Source organism: Ambystoma mexicanum, chromosome 7q, assembly GCF_040938575.1.
Source record: "Ambystoma mexicanum isolate Mex_15411 chromosome 7q, UKY_AmexF1_1, whole genome shotgun sequence".
Taxonomy (NCBI): domain Eukaryota; kingdom Metazoa; phylum Chordata; class Amphibia; order Caudata; family Ambystomatidae; genus Ambystoma; species Ambystoma mexicanum.
Window position 1 is genome coordinate 1,112,536,487 of NC_090941.1, and position 17,508 is coordinate 1,112,553,994.

A 17,508-nucleotide genomic window follows, 5' to 3' on the forward strand; every position below is an offset into this window, starting at 1 on the left:
CCCTTCCACTGTTCAGTGACCTAGAAGAATTCGGCATACCTTTTACCAACTATGCCGACGACACACAAATTCTTGTCCCACTAACAGGAAACAACGTACAAGACCTCAATACCCTACAGAAGACATATGGACATATCCAGGCTTAGTTGACAGCAAGTGGTCTCTGTTTAAACGGAGAAAAGACAGAAATCCTACTAGTAGGCCCAAAAGAATCCCTAAAAAAACTAGACGACAAATACAACTCTTTTAATATTGAGAATGCAACTATCACAGCCTCCACCGCAGTGAACACTCTCGGTGTATACTTGGACTCTACCCTATCAATGGACAGACAAGTGAGTGCCATCTCATCATCTGCTGCACTCACTACTAAAATCATAAATGCAGTAAAACCCCATCTATCATCAAAAAACTGCCTCAACATTGCTAGAGCCACTATTGGTGCAAAACTTGACTATTGCAACATCCTACCCCTAGGCACGTCTGCAAATAACATAAACAGATTACAAATTGCACAGAACAACGCCCTTAGAGCCGCTCTGAGCATCCCGAGGAGAGAGCACATCTCCCAGGCAAGGAAAGACACCCACTGGCTCCCCTTCAAAGAACAAATAACATTCAAGGCCCTCACTATCACGCACAAATGCCTTGCCCAGACAGCCCCGGCATACCTTATAGAAAGAGTCCACCAGGCCCCGGCCCACAGACCAAAACGTGACCAATACACTCACTTACACTCAGTCCCAACCTTCAACAGAGCGAAAGCCGGCGGCACCAGTTTTGAAGTCCTAGCCCCAAAAGCCTGGAACGTGCTCCCACCTAGCTTAAGAAATGAAGAATCCCTTACAACATTCAGAAAACTGCTCAAAACAAAGCTATTTAACTAGACCAGGAACAAATGTATTGCCTGCAACCAATTGTTCCCTTGTAACCTTGTAACACCACCAGCTATGCCATGTTTAACCTTTACTATTGCACATGAAAAGCTACAACTTGTATACTGTGTTATTAAGTGAACACTCTGTAACAGCGCAACGATGCCTACGGGCCGCTGGGCGCTTTATAAAATCAAATAAAATAAAATAAATAAAAGCTGAGTCTTCCAGGAAGTTGCCCAAAAGGGGAATGAGGATCTGGGTGTCATCTGCGTAATTCGTGTAGGTGACTCACAATCTGTCCAACTTGTCAAACAGGGGCTTAGTAAATATATCATACATGGTTGGAGACACACATGATCCCTGAGTTATGCCGCAGGCGACTTGAATGGGGTCAGCAGCTGCTGAGGGGGAGAAGACTCTCATTGTACGTTTAGCTAGGAAGGACTGAACCCATGTTATGGCATCACTTGAGAAATAGGCAATCGACCTAAGGTGGTTGCATAAGACTGCGTGGTCCACCAGGTCAAAGGCTGCAGACAGGTCAAGGAGGAGTAGCATAGCTGATTTCCCATTGTCCTTCAACTCGTCAATTTGGGTTTTGAGGTCTACTAGGGCCGTTTCCATGCCATGAAGAGGGCGGAAGCCAGACTGGCGTGATCCTAATAAGTGGTTGGCTTCAAGATAGTCCTGAATTTGCAGATAGGCTACTCTACCGATAATTTTGAGTAAGAAAGGGATTGTGGTGATGGATCTGTAATTGGTTGGGATGGATGGGTCTAACGTTTGTTTTTTAAGCAGTGGGAGCACCCAGGAGTGTTTAAGGTTATTAGGTACTGAGTTTGTTTTGAAGGAGGCGTTAATCAGCTCCGATATGAAAGGGGCTAAGTCTCTCGCTGCATCCTTTATAATTTGGGCTGGGCAGTTGTCACCTTTGCAGTTTGAAGGTTTTAGCGAGAGTATGATTTTTTCTGTCTCAGAGATAGAAATTTTCTTGAAGTTGAAGGGTAGATGGTACTCTCTGGACTGGTTGGGGGAGGTTGCTGCTAGGTATCCTGTTCACATCCTGTTTAACCAAGAAATGATCAAAGAAACAGGTAAATAGAAAAGAGTTATCATCATGTTGACTGTGCTGGCATAATTAATGTGATGTTATGTCCTTGCTTCTCTAGGCAGCTTCAGATTTTGAGTGGTGTATGAAAAATAAATGTAAGTATTTGTTAATAAATGAATTGTGTACTAAATCGTTGCTAAACAGCTGTACGCTTAGAGTTTGGCTGCAAGAATGTTGAATGTAAATGTATGCTTTGTAACAGAGCAATATAAAATACAGCTGTAGTTTGCACATTCTGAACTCTCAAAAGTTTCAATTTAAATTCTGAAGTGTTTGATTGTAAGTACAATGTCCTCTTACCAGTTCCTACCCACTCTAGGACTTTCCAGCGCAAGAGGCTCATGGGAGGCAGCGACTTTGCTCACTCACTCCTCCTTTCCCCATGCCCCCCCTCTTTTATGGCCCGCTCGTCTCCCCTTCACAGTTCTTTTCCCCTCTTTCTCCACACTTACGGACACTAATCTGCATGTACCACCTTCTATCGCACCCCTCATTCTGCAGGCAAGTTGCTTTTAGCATCAGACTTCATTTACTCCATGTTGATAGTTATTATTTTATAAACAGAAGCTCCACATTTCTGTGTTCTTACTGGATTCAAGCAACTGCAATACGGTGTGTGCTGTGTGATTGTTCTGTGGTCCACTCTGGCCTCGTGCCTTGGCGCTGGCTTCTCACCACTGGCATGCCCTGAGGCCCTTCCGGGGGCCCCTTTACTGCGCATTATTGCACACACAATGCACAGGTAGGTTTTTTAGGCTGTAATGTTGTGTTAGCAGGTCTGAGAGTAATATCCTCTAAAATGGTCTCCGTTGGCCCGACGTTGCTTTAGTTGAAATGGGGGCTGGTCCTGCAAGAGGCGACGTTACAGTGTCCCCTCCTTGTTTGGAGGACGCTTTTAGCTGATGAGGAGTGTGGAGTTCAATTTGTGGAACATCTGGCATGGCCTCATCGACGGCCGATGTTTTGTGTGTGTGTGTGTGTAATTTAGGAAAACAAAAGAATTCTTGGCAAGAAGAAATAACGAGCCCAGCCGCCTTTTCCGTTTAATTTCTTTTTTTAAAACTTTTTTTTTTACAAACAGGATCCGGTGTAATAAAAGCATTTCATATAAAAGTTGGCACTTGGTTTCTAGTATCACCCTGCGAAATGTTCGAAGGAGGGCGCACGCGCACTCTCCGGGTAGAACGTTGTACACATTATATTAACGGAAAACTTGAAACAGAACTGTTGGTACAATACTGAATGTAAAAAATAAATAAGGTTTTCGGACGCCATTTGCTCGATGCGAAATAGAAACAATCTATAGGATTGTGCCCCTTGTTAGAACAACATCAACAATAAAATATCATACATCTGCGGGGACGGCGCGCCAACGTGGCGCCACCCTCGCGGTGGACCCAGTCTTGCAGGTTGCTAGGTAGTGGACCTCCCTGTCTCGCACCAACTTATCGTCCAGTCACTTGGATCCCCTCTACTGTGTCATCAGCCTGGTCCCACATTGCCCCAGAAGCCCGGGCTGCACGGCGGGGTTGGTGGGCTCGTCGACCAACTTAATCGCAAGATCCAGTCAGGTGCTTTAGAATGACCAATCACATGCACAACTGATCGCTCCTAAGTTTCACTCTATGCAAATTGCTGTCATGCATATTCATTGCATATTACCTAAAGACCGGACTGGATTTAACTACTTGTGGATGGACATGTGCAGCCCTAATGCTCAGAAAGTCTAAATTCACCGTCCCGATACCCTTTCTTCTACAGATCCTCCTAATTTACGCCTCTGCGTGTCTTTTCAGGGGTAATAACCTATCACTCTCTTCTAAGATGCTGCCATGGAGCGACAACGAATGTCACCACCATGGTACTGCACCACGCATCGCTACCTCACCATACGTCACGCTCCACTCCTCTCCCTTATAGCCACTCCTCTCTCATCCCTTGGAGTTTCCAGGTGCACCCGTTCTCTCTTCCACCATTCTACCGCAGCGCCCTGCTCTTCCAGGGACATATCCCCAACTGGGTTTTCAGAGCTGCCCACCTCCATTTCCATAACCCTTTTGCATTTGAGGACTGAAAGTCCTCTTTCTGTACCCATTCTAAAATGACATCACCCCACAGAGGTGTAATTCAGCATATTCACCACCTGGTTGAGTGAAACAAATCCCCTACATCCAAATAACAACTTTGACCAAAGCAGAAACCCACATCTCACATAGGTTCAACACCTCCAGTGGTGTACCAGACTCTCCTCCAATGTTGAAAGACATGGGCCAGCATGAAGGGCTCCCAAGGTTGGCATCGGAGAGGTAGATTGTGCTTGGCCCCGAGGAGAACACCGGGTCTCTTGGCAAGAGATGAGGGGGCGGGTGCGAGATGGGAGAGGTCAGAACCCATGGAGGTTCCAAGAGGGAAGTCACCAGAAGGTTTGGTCCCAGAGAAGTAGGAATCATCGAGGTAGGATGGAGGCTCCTAGGAGGTAGCATGGGGCAGAAGTTGTTTGAGATGGAAGCAAAATGAAAGCAGACAGGTAAGGAAGCAACGCAGGCCTCGAAGCATAGGGACTGAAGGGAGAGAGGCAGGGCATAAGGTAGCTTGGAAGAAGGGTGAGAAAGAGACACAATGAAGATCAAACAGCTGAGGCAGATAGAACCCTCATCTGTGGTACAGGGAGTGGCAGATGCCCTGAGGTTTTGAGGAGTGTGAAGCAGAGGCACGCCTCAAAAATGTGAAGGCTAGGACAGGTGAGGAGAAGAAGGCTAGGCTGAATGCAGGGCCCGGACAGGTGAGGAGATGAAGGGTAGGCCATGGGCAGGGCCTGGACGGGTGAGGAGCTGAAGGCTAGGCCATGGGCAGGGCCTGGACAGGTGAGGAGGTGAAGGCTAGGTCATGGGCAGGGCCTGGACAGGTGAGGATGTGAAGGTTAGGCCATGGGCAGGGCCTGGACAGGTGAGGAGGTGAAGGCTAGGCCATGGGCAGGGCCTGGACAGGTGAGGATGTGAAGGTTAGGCCATGGGTAGGGCCTGGACAGGTGAGAAGGTGAAGGCTAGGCCATGGGCAGGGCCTGGATAGGTGAGGATCTGAAGGCTAGGCCATGGGCAGGGCCTGGACAGGTGAGGAGGTGAAAGCTAGGCCATGGGCACGGCCTGGACAGGTGAGGATGTGAAGGTTAGGCCATGGGCAGGGCATGGACAGGTGAGAAGGTGAAGGCTAGGCCATTGGCAGGGCCTGGATAGGTGAGGATCTGAAGGCTAGGCCATGGGCAGGGCCTGGACAGGTGAGGAGCTGAAGGCTAGGGCATGGGCAAAGCCCAGACAGGAGAGAAGTACAAAGGAAATATGCATCTCTTGAAATGGTCCAGTCACGGGGGACGGAGGGGAGGGCAAGGGCATCTCTGTACATGGAAAGGACCGGCAAGAGGCTGCATGTTATGCTCTACAGGAGTGGGCTGGGGTTGATGGATGGTGGACTGGAAAGGTGGGCTTTGAAAAGAGTGGGGAATGCAGAATCTCTCCCTACCACGGGTAGGTGTGGAACCAGAGGGGCCCCAATGCGTCCTGCAGCACAGGGGGACAGAGAGGGTGGACAATGAGCCTTGCTGGGGGCACATCACATGTCTAGAAAAAAAACATTTTCATTTCAAATACATACTTATATTAACTGTATATATGTACACACAAACACACACACGAGCACACAGACGAGCACACAGGCACATTCACACTTTGCAGAATTGTGTTCACGTGCCCTTATTTTCCAAATACTGACTCTTCCTCCACCTCGTGCTTCGAGGCGAGCTCTTGGCGTGGGTTGTTGCTGCAGGACCGAGCACGCTCACCTATCCAGGGCACTCCTTGATATGAACGAGGTTACAATATACTGCTTCAATAGACAGGCCGGAAGCAGACAGCCAAGTAGCGACTGGGCGGGCCCAAGAACGCCAGGGTTATTGCTCGGTAGCCCAGACAAGCACCTTTGATTTGATTGGTTTTAATGGTGAAAGTTAGAAAGGGTGTCTCTCTACCTACTACAGACCAGTGAATAATGACCTCCCACTGATGCGTTAGTCTAATGGACCAGCCACGACAGTACCACCGGGGATGCATGCATGGCCTAGGCGGGTAGGGGGGGTTACAGGTAATGACCTCCCACTGATGCGTTAGTCTAATGGGCCAGCCCTGACAGTACCATCGGGGACGCACGCCTAGCCTAGGCGGGTAAGGGGGTTACAGGTAATGACCTCCCACTGATGCGTTATTCTAATGGACCAGCCACAAAGGTTCCACCGGGGACGCACCCGTGGCCTGGGCGGGAGGCGGGTTACGGGGGTTACGGGTAATGACCTCCCACTGATGCATTTGTCTAATGGACCAGCCACGACAGTTCCACTGGGGATGCACGCGTGGCCTGGGCGGGAGGCGGGCAAGGCGGTTACGGGTCCAAGCGCAACAGATGAAGTGCAGTTGGTTCAGAATTACCAAGTCATATGCTTGAGAAAAGCAACGGAAGGGAGCACACAAGTGTCTGTGCACCACGACTAGTGGACAGGCTAGTTTTGCTGGGCACCCTACATCGGTCGTCCAATACTGTGTACTTATTATCCAGCCCTTCCCATGTTCCACTGTTGTGTAGAATACACAGCACTCTTCCAAACCAGAGAAGGCAATGTGCATGCAACAGGCGAGGTGTGGACTGTCTCTGCCACATCTTCCACTTCTAAAGCAGCGGAAGACGTCATATGTGGCCGGCTCCACCTTACACCGATGGCCACGCCAGACCCAAGCTGGATATGGAAGTCAGTGGCTCATAAAACAGGTAGGTAGCACCAGGAACGAAGGAGGCCAACAGCTCGATTGCCTACCTTTGGGTTACGGGTGAAGGCCACTTTATGTGTTAGCAATATCCTAATAGAATGATCTAGGTTCTACACCCTTGGGCTTCTTGGCGTGTTAGAGGGGAAGCCGCCTCCCTCCCCCTGACCCTTCAGTCCCATAGGGGCGCTGTGCCCACTTCCCCTCTTGTCTCTCCGGGACATTATCCGTACACCACATCTGAAGCCTGATTTGTCTTTCTGCAACAACAACAACCAAACATCCCAAGAAGCAAATGGCGTCAGCGGTGGGGGATGCGAAGGGCCAGTCGCGGGGCACCTCATCGCACCTGGCTTTGATTCCGGCTTCATGCTACTCCGCCCGCAGCCCAAGAGTGGAAAATGCATAAGAGAAGAAACCGGCATAAATTATGACAAACATGAGAACAAAAAAACACCACGGTCTTTGAAAATGTTATTGCCAGCTCTGCTGACGAGCGCCTTTCTTGCTCGCAGGGCCGGGAGGCATGTACAATGTTTGGCTGAGAGCCTGTGTGACGTCAGAGGGGGTATTGCAATGGGCCAATGAGCACAAGGCTTCTGCAGCAGTCACCCCAGCGTTTGCCGCAGTGTCAAGGAGGAAGATGCCGGTGGCTTCAGCTGGTACTTTCTGTAGACTTGTTGCTCCAGCATCAGAGGAAGCAGTTTTCCCTTGCGCCCATCTCGCTCGTCCATGTAGTGGTTACATTTTCCCGCTCACTCACTGAGAGTAGTTCCACACACCTATCACTTTGTCAAACCAATACTTATATGAACACTGCTCGAGGCGAGGAGAACCGAGAAAGAAATGTTTGAGTGGTGGCACCAAGGGTCTTTGAAAATGGGAGCAATTGGGTGCGGTCTGTAGGTTGGGGTGTGACGTCAAGACACATTAGAACATCAGAATCTAACCCACCACAGGCTAAACAATTCCCTCTCCCATGAGTGCCTCGTCCCTTGAGTTGGAACTTTCTTACTTAAATTCCTTCCGGTCAAGGTTGCACGTGCAGAGGACAGAAGGTGAGGGGTCATGGTTAACAGGAAACGGTATACATCAATGTCCACACAGACATGCACACCCACAAGCACACGCATGAGCCCTCCCCCGGCAGGCATGGATCTACGTTCTCAATGGCACATTGGAAACTACCAGGAGGGACTCAATGAGTGTGAAACAGGACAGCCCCCACAAGCAGTGGCTGTGGCCTTCTCTGGTGTTGGCATGTGGCATTACCAGGCCCTGTGGTTTTGGCACCGCTCCGGGGCGCGAACGCTCTGATCAACACGCCGGCATGCTGCTGTGGGTGCTTGGCAAGATTTCCCTGTCATGCCTGATGAAGGGAAGGGGGGGCCGTGTCGTGAGGTCCCCTAGGCCGCATATGAGCGCTATCAGTCTTGTCACTTTCTCTAGTCTAAGCACTGCCACTGTAGCTCCCACTGACCGCCATAAAACTCACCGCCCCCCCCCCCAGTAGAATAAGCGCCTCCCCTTGTGAAGTGTGAGAGGCTTGTAAGAGAGGAGTTGCAAAGATGTCCGGGTGTATGTGCGTGTGCTAGTCCATAGGGTGAAGGTGTGCAGAGTGGTGGAGTTCCACAGGTGGATATCAACACAACATATAAAGGTGCCGCTTATCCTGAGTGAATATGAAGGCACATCAGAAATAAGTTACACTTTTAATGACCAGCCAATGACTGGTACCCAACAAATACTCTGCCAGTCAGCTCCACAGAGGCACGCCCACTCCAAGAGCACTGGTGTGTGATGAGGGATGGCAGTGCTGCTGTTGGGCTGTGGGAGCTTCAGGGCCTCCAGTTCTGGTGTCCCTTCCTTCACTTTAGTTAAGGCAGTACCATGGCACCTGCACCCAACAGCTGTGGCTCTGAAAGAGTCTGGGATTCCACGGTGGACCCCACCATGCTGTGCACCATCGTATTTCACACACACACAAACCCTCACAAAACAAACTCGTGTTGTTTCCCACTGGTGTACCTTTTCCTTTTTAAATATGTTGGGGTGCTTTCTGCAAAGTCACAAATCAAATCCTTAGCTCGCCCTCATCTGGGTGGTCCAAGGAATGCCCAGTGCTTATTATGGAGGCCGAAGGTCCTTGCGAGACCCCAAAGGGAGACACGACTGGGGATCGAGCAGCCAGAGGGGAGAGGGATGGGGAAAAGCTGGGCGACATGGCGGAAGAGGATAGTGACCCCTCGTGGCTGATTGGGGAGCGTCGCAAAGAGGACAGGTGGGGAAAGGTCCTTCCAATGGCCGGTTTGGGGGGCACCGACTTTGCCCCTGGGTGGGCCACTGACGTTATCAATGGCGGTGGGTCGATTCGGGGTTTAGGTTCAGCTTTGGGCTTGGGCTGGAATGGCCTCCTCAATGTGGTCTCATCCTTGAGTCGGGCGATCTCAGTGAAAACGCTGGCCAAAGGCTGAAATTGAGGACACCAGTTAAGCAGGTAATCCCAGTTGTAGCTGCCTCGGAGTTCCTCGTCGCTGGCCACAATCGCAGTCAGGGAGCCATCCACAGATGGCTTGCCATCTTCAGGAAAGGCATAGTCTTTGGGGTGTGATATATTGAGTCCACAGCCCACCCCTACAAAGCCGCCTCCATCATCCCGGTAGAGCTGAGGCTGGCCTTGAACAAGAAGGCCAGAACCTTTTTTATTTTTGAACCACTGGCTGGTCTCCATGCCCGGGTCACAGGAGATGTCAGATAACTGGTCGGCGTCTTGCTGTATGCCAGAATCCGGTCCCCGGGCAGAGATGTGGTCCTGCATGGAGGACATAATGCTGGCAACACGAGGGTATTCATTTATCATTCGGATCTCATCATCTTCGGCTGCCTCTGCGGAACCGCGACCACTAGAGTGGGAAGGGTCCAAGGAACCTCCCCTGGTGTAAGCACCACCAACGCCGCTCTGATCGCTGGAGAACCCTGGCAGTGTTTGGTGGTAGATGCGATCACTGCTTGCCAATGTGGAGTCCTCGTGCCCAATCTTCTGCATTGTGCTGCTCTGGATGTTGCTGAGTTGGGATTCTGACTCTGGCTTCTTTCTGTTTGAGCGGCGTGAGCGGCATACCACTAGCACAATGGCTACCACTGCAAGTATGACTACAACTCCCAAGGAAGCTGCCACTGCAATCACCAGCACAAGGTTGAGGTCAGGGGCCAGTCCAAAAGAGGTGTTGGTGACATCTATGGTGACATGGGCAGTGGCTACTCGTGAGGTGGGCAGGGGGCTGCGGGCATGGATATCCATGGTTATTTCTCTGGTCTCACGCTTAGCTCGGCCACTGCGGTGTCTTTGGCTGTCCATTTTGAGGTAGATATGGCCTGTAGTTTCATTTATTCCAAAGTAGGGCGAAGGCTTGGCAAAGGAATAGAGTATAACACCATCTGCTCCTTCATCTTCGTCAGTGGCCATTACTTGGCCAATTCTTTCATCTTTCTGTGCCCCTTCGGGCACCTCAAAATTAAATGATGGAGCCAGGAACACAGGGTCATACTCATCCTCTCCGGTCACCAAAACATGCACAGTGACAGAAGCAGAGAAGTTCCCAGCATCCACTGCTTTCACCACCATCTTAAAAGACTTTGTCCTTTCGTAGTCGAAGGTTAATTTGGAACGCATCTCTCCCGAGGACCCATTCACTGAAAAGAGGTCTTTCCCTTCTCCGATTCCGACCTCATTCATTGGGAGGTCCACCACCGTGTAGCGGATCTGCCCATAGATGCCGGTGTCAAAGTCAATAGCATGGATCACAGTCACCATGGTGTTGGGGGGCTGGTTTTCCCGAATGCTCGTGGTTAGAGTCTCCACCGGGAAATACGGCTTATTGTCGTTAATGTCCTTGACTTCTATGGTCACTGGCACCAGAGCAAAGTTGCCTTGATTCCCCCGGCTGTCGGAGGCCTGAATTACAAGGACGTGGACTGCCTGAATCTCTCTGTCCAGCGGCCGCACCAGCCGAATGGCCCCCGATCCCTCGTTGATTTGAAAAAGTTGGTTTTGGTCCCCGGAGCTGATTCTGTAGTGAATTAGGTCATTGGGGCTGGAGTCGGAATCGTGAGCTGCCACACGCAGGACCTCTGTGCTGACGGGGGCACTTTCGCTCACCTGGATGCTGTACTCACTCCGAGGGAATACTGGGGGGTTGTCGTTCACATCTAGAATTGTGACCACAACTGGTACAACTGCACTTTTCTGAGGGATACCACGGTCTGAGGCAGCCACGGTGAGATTGTAGATGGAGACAGTTTCAAAGTCCAGCTTATCTACCAAGATGACAGCCCCAATGGTCTGAAAGTGCCCATCGACAAAGCGCACACTGCTCTCCAGCTGGAAGGCATTCCCGCTGTTCCCGCTCACAATGGTGTAATCAAATCCGGCGTTCTCCCTTGAGAGGTCCTCATCCGTGGCCTCGATGGTGATCACCGTGGTACCCGGTTGCAGGTCCTCCGATATAGAGGCGCTGTATTGGGTTTGGCGGAAGTAGGGAGTGTTGTCGTTCACGTCCTGCACTTGTATCTGGATCGTGGCATAGGAAGAGAGAATGGGTGTTCCGTGGTCACGGGCCATTATCAATACGTCGAGTGTAGGGCTCCGGGAGTCAAATTCAACCTTCTGGCTGGTAAACAGAGTTCCTGTATAGAAAACAGAAGGGAACGGGTGTAGAAATCTGCATTCAATAAACCAAAGAAAACACATGCATGGTAGGCATTACTCAACCTTGACTAAAAGCAACACCTACTGCATACGATTCCACACCAAGGGCACCCATTGCTAGCACTATACCAAGGTCTGCAACCTTTGGCTCGCCATATGGTTTGGACTACAACTCCCATCAGTCATAGCCAGTATGGTCAATGGCGAAGGATGATGGGAGTCAGAGTATCAAGATCCATATCAAGAGCAGAAATACCTACTGCTGATCAAACCATCTTCAGAGAAATCAAATCTCCCACCAATCCAGACATACCAAGAGAAATAATGTCTGTTGCTGAACAGCCCCCATTAAAAAGAAAGGCTGCTACTATAGAACACATATTGAAAGACAAGCTGCCTAAAGGTAGCTCGTGTACCAAAAGAAGACACAACCATCACGAAACCACCCATCCCACCATCAGCAATACCCAACCAATCCATCTACACCTAAAACAAACATTTCTACCGCTAAAGGGTATCTACCAAAAGCAATCACAACTATTCATAAACCGCTCCACTGAAGAGCAAAATTAATTACCATTAAACCACACAAAGCAAAAGCAAAGAGACATAGCAATGACCAGTGACCAGCAAGTGCAAAGTTCCAACCCACCAAACCACAATGAGAGGAAAACAAGTACCTCAAATGTATCCATACTAAAAACAATGAAAGCTACCATGAAGATCCCCCAGATCTAGAGCAGACATTTGCCCCAGTAATCAACCCATACATATAGATCAAGCAAAGAGACTTATTTATGAACAACCCATACCAAAAACAGAAATACCTACTACTAAGCAGAAAAATGAACAGATCTATTACTGAAATACTGGGAACATGTGTAGAACTTTATACCTGGTTAGTAGCTTGCAACTTGAATTGTTTAGCCCTGCCTGCCTCCATCAGGTGCTCACGAGCAGGCCACTCCCTGATACCCTTGACTTCCTCTGGCCACTCCCTACTAATTTACCACCACTGCCTGCCTCCCTCAGGTCTTCACTAGCAGGCCACTCCCGCTACCCCGGCTTCCTCTGGGCACTCCCTACTAATTCACCACCACTGCCTGCCTCCCTCTTGTCTTCACTAGCAGGCCACTCCCCGCTACACCTAGCTTCCTCTTGGCATTCCTACTAATTCACCACCGCTGCCTGCCTCCCTCAGGTCCTCACTAGCAGGCCACTCCTGCTACCCCTGGCTTCCTCATGGCATTCCCTACTAATTCACCACCGCTGCCTGTCTCCCTCAGGTCCTCACTAGCAGGCCACATCTGCTACCCCAGGCTTCCTCTTGGCATTCCTTACTACTTTGCCACCACCACTGCCTGCCTCCCTCAGGTCCTCACTAGCAGGCCACTCCTGCTACCCCTGGCTTCCTCTTGGCATTCCTTACTACTTTGCCACCACCGCTGCCTGCCTCCCTCAGGTCCTCAATAGCAGGCCACTCCCCGCTACCCTTAGCTTCCTCTGGGCACTCCCTACTAATTCATCACTGCTGCCTGCCTCCCTCAGGTGCTCACTAGCAGGCCACTACTGCTACCCCTAGCTTCCTCTTGGCATTCCCTACTAATTCACCACCGCTGCCTGCCTCCCTCAGGTCCTCACTAGCAGACCACTCCTGCTACCCCTAGCTTCCTCTTGGCATTCCCTACTAATTCACCACCGCTGCCTGCCTCCCTCTTGTCTTCACTAGCAGGCCACTCCCTGCTACACCTAGCTTCCTCTGGGCACTCCCTACTAATTCATCACTGCTGCCTGCCTCCCTCAGGTGCTCACTAGCAGGCCACTACTGCTACCCCTGGCTTCCTCTTGGCATTCCTTACTACTTTGCTACCACCGCTGCCTGCCTCCCTCAGGTCCTCACTAGCAGGCCACTCCCCGCTACCCTTAGCTTCCTCTGGGCACTCCCTACTAATTCATCACTGCTGCCTGCCTCCCTCAGGTGCTCACTAGGAGGCCACTACTGCTACCCCTAGCTTCCTCTTGGCATTCCCTACTAATTCACCACCGCTGCCTGCCCCCCTCAGGTCCTCACTAGCAGGCCACTCCTGCTACCCCTAGCTTCCTCTTGGCATTCCTACTAATTCACCACCGCTGCCTGCCTCCCTCAGGTCCTCACTAGCAGGCCACTCCTGCTACCACTAGCTTCCTCTTGGCATTCCCTACTAATTCACCACCGCTGCCTGTCTCCCTCAGGTCCTCACTAGCAGGCCACATCTGCTACCCCAGGCTTCCTCTTGGCATTCCTCACTACTTTGCCACCACCACTGCCTGCCTCCCTCAGGTCCTCACTAGCAGGCCACTCCTGCTACCCCTGGCTTCCTCTTGGCATTCCTTACTACTTTGCCACCACCGCTGCCTGCCTCCCTCAGGTCCTCACTAGCAGGCCACTCCCCGCTACCCTTAGCTTCCTCTGGGCACTCCCTACTAATTCATCACTGCTGCCTGCCTCCCTCAGGTGCTCACTAGCAGGCCACTACTGCTACCCCTAGCTTCCTCTTGGCATTCCCTACTAATTCACCACACTGCCTGCCTCCCTCAGGTCCTCACTAGCAGGCCACTCCTGCTACCCCAGGCGTCTTCTTGGCATTCCTTACTACTTTGCCACCACCGCTGCCTGCCTCCCTCAGGTCCTCACTAGCAGGCCACTCCCCGCTACCCCTAACTTCCTCTGGGCACTCCCTACTAATTCACCACTGCTGCCTGTCTCCCTCAGGTGCTCACTAGCAGGCCACTCCCAGATACCCTTGACTTCCTCTTGGCACTCCCTACTAATTCACCACCGCTTCCTGCCTCCCTCAGGTGCTCACTAGCAGGCCACTCCCAGATATCCTTGACTTCCTCTGGAGACTCCCTACTAATTCACCACCGCTGCCTGCCTCCCTCAGGTCTTCACTAGCAGGCCACTCCCACTACCCCTGGGTTCCTCTGGGCACTCCCTACTAATTCACCACCGCTGCCTGCCTCCCTCAGGTTACTCACTAGCAGGCCACTCCTGCTACCCCAGGCTTCTTCTTGGCAGTCCTTACTACTTTGCCACCACCACTGCCTGCCTCCCTCAGGTCCTAACTAGCAGACCACTCCCCGCTACCCCTAGCTACCTCTGGGCACTCCCTACTAATTCACCACTGCTGCCTGCCTCCCTCAGGTCCTCACTAGCAGGCCACACCCCGCTACCCCTAGCTTCCTCTGGGCACTCCCTACTAATTCAACACTGCTGCCTGCCTTCCTCAGGTCCTCACTAACAGGCCACTCCTGCTACCCCTGGCTTCCTCTGGGCACTCTCTACTAATTCACCACCACTGCCTGCCTCCCTCAGGTCCTCACTAACAGGCCACTCCTGCTACCCCTGGCTTCCTCTGGGCACTCCCTACTAATTCACCACCACTGCCTGCCTCCCTCAGGTCCTCACTAACAGGCCACTTCTGCTACCCCAGGCTTCCACTTGGCATTCCTTACTACTTTGCCACCACCGCTGCCTGCCTCCCTCAGGTCTTCAGTAGCCGGCCACTCCTGCTACCCCTGGCTTCCTCTTGGCAGTCCTTACTACTTTGCCACCACCACTGCCTGCCTCCCTCAGGTCTTCACTAGCAGGCCACTCCCGCTACCCCTGGCTTCCTCTGGGCACTCCCTACTAATTCACCACCACTGTCTGCCTCCCTCAGGTCCTCACTAACAGGCCAATTCTGCTACCCCAGGCTTCCTCTTGGCATTCCTTACTACTTTGCCACCACCGCTGCCTGCCTTCCTCAGGTCTTCACTAGCCGGCCACTCCTGCTAGCCCTGGCTTCCTCTTGGCAGTCATTACTACTTTGCCACCACTGCCAGCCTCCCTCAGGTCTTCACTAGCAGGCCACTCCCGTTACTCTAGGCTTCCTCTGGTCACTCCCTACTAATTCACCACCACTGCCTGCCTCCCTCAGGTCTTCACTAGCAGGCCACTCCCGCTACCCCTGGCTTCGTCTGGGCGCTCCCTACTAATTCACCACCGCTGCCTGCCTCCCTCAGGTGCTCACTAGCAGGCCACACCCAGATACCCTTGACTTCCTCTAGGTACTCCCTACTATTCACCACTGCTGCCTGCCTCCCTCAGGTGCTCACTAGCAGGCCACACCCAGATACCCTTGACTTCCTCTTGGCACTCCCTACTATTCATCACCACTGCCTGCCTCCCTCAGGTCTTTACTAGCAGGCCACTCCCGCTACCCCTGGCTTCCTCTGGGAACTCTCTACTAATTCACCACCGCTGCCTGCCTCCCTCAGGTCTTCACTAGCAGGCCACCCCCCGCTACTCCAGGCTTCCTCTGGGCAATCCCTACACTTAGCAGTAATTGGAAACATACCGTTGTTGGGGTCAATGTAGAAGGAGTCGACGGTCGCTGAGGCTACATGGTAGGTGACTCTTCCGTTCTCCCCAGAGTCCCTGTCGGTGGCTGTGACAGTGATGACAGGAATTCCAGGGGCAGTGTGTTCCAGCAGAGTGACCTGGAAAACAGAAAGACATTTGAAACTCAGCAAAATGGACACCATATTTGTGCCATGGAGTAGCGTGATATAAGCAAGACACATAAGTAATTAGGTACATGCATTTATCCTATCACCCAACTGGTTAACAGAAAAAAAACAATAATTCACATGGGCCACAGCCATACGGGGCAGGCAGGAAGATTACCACCAGGTCTGCAAGAGGTCAGAGGGAAATGGGGGAGCAGCAGAAGGGGTGCTAGAACAGCCTGCATGGCTGTACATTGGAAATGCAGGCTGCACCCATATTCCCACTGCAAACCTAGGACACCAACAGGGACCAAGAGGATGGGACTGATGAGCTTGCATCGGGCCAGGATCCTGGCCACCCGCATCAAGCCAAAGGCTTTCCGTATAATCGGCGGTTTGAGTGTTGGCTTGGGAGATGTGATGAATGAGTGCAGGGACGTCATTTCACCAAAACGCCAGTGGTAGCAGAAGTGAAATCACATGACCCTTGACCTCTGATGACATCACAGGACGTGATGTCATTTGTCCCCACCCTGAAGTGACATCACAGGAAGCGATGGAACACGACCTTTAACCCCTTGACAAAACAGGAAGCGGCATCACATAGCATTGTTCCTAAGTACACTATGAAAAATATGGTTACAATGTCACTAATGTGATATACATTTCATACAAGAATGGATCACCATATGTATTGGCAGAAAAAAACATGCTATAACTGCAACTTGCGAAAAGCAAAATACATAGCCCGAAATGGATGCTTATTCTACTCTAAATGCTTTTTGGAAAATGTTATCTGCATTGTGAATTTGAGGTGTTTAAGAACAGACTAAATTGGTGACTCACCCCCTGAAGTGTGCCTGAAATAAACCTTTAATGAGTCTAATTGACTTCCCTGAAGGAGTGCCTGCTAGTGGTTAAGACAGGACTCACATAAAGTAGTAGAGGAATACTGATATTGTTGCATGGTTAAATAGCAAAGTCGCATACGTATGAGGGGACTACTAAGTGTAGCCAGACTCCCAAGGCCTTGGCTAAAGGAAGCTCTTCTTCTCTGCAAGTCAGTGGCACAGGCTGCAAAACAAGGAGTCCTTTTCCCATTAATGAGTGGCCCTACTTATGTATAAAGATACAGCAGGGGTCCACACATACCACATTTTATTTTTCTTTTAAGAGAAGAAGCAAGACAATAGACATGGATGGATGCTCCTATTTCTCTCTTCTGATGGCTGCTTCTTTTAACCGCAGGTAATGACATCAGCGTACCCAACCTAGTGCCACTGGTTACGTCCCAAGGACTGGTTCACACAAATGTCAATTGCATGCTTCAGCGGTGCCCCGGTATCAGGGTATCAGGGCCAGCTGATCCTAACAAAGCTGAACTTAGAAAGTCTGAATGTAATTCCATTGCATACACACCTCTCAGTAGAGGGGGGCTCAACACATGCCACCAGTGCCGATGCCACACTGGAT

General features: G+C 51.2%; 1 protein-coding gene across 1 annotated transcript in view; it reads right to left on the bottom strand.

Moving 5' to 3' along the window:
• Positions 1–3,007: 3,007 nt before the first annotated feature.
• DCHS1 (dachsous cadherin-related 1) overlaps positions 3,008–17,508 on the bottom strand; it is a 489,760-nt gene continuing 475,259 nt past the window's right edge. Inside the window, exons 20-21 of the mRNA XM_069640519.1 lie at positions 15,885–16,026; positions 3,008–11,483 (exon numbers count right to left, since the gene is read on the bottom strand). Coding sequence (XP_069496620.1) covers positions 8,872–11,483; positions 15,885–16,026 — 2,754 coding nt within the window. The 3' untranslated portion in view covers positions 3,008–8,871. The remainder of the gene's footprint in view (positions 11,484–15,884; positions 16,027–17,508) is intronic.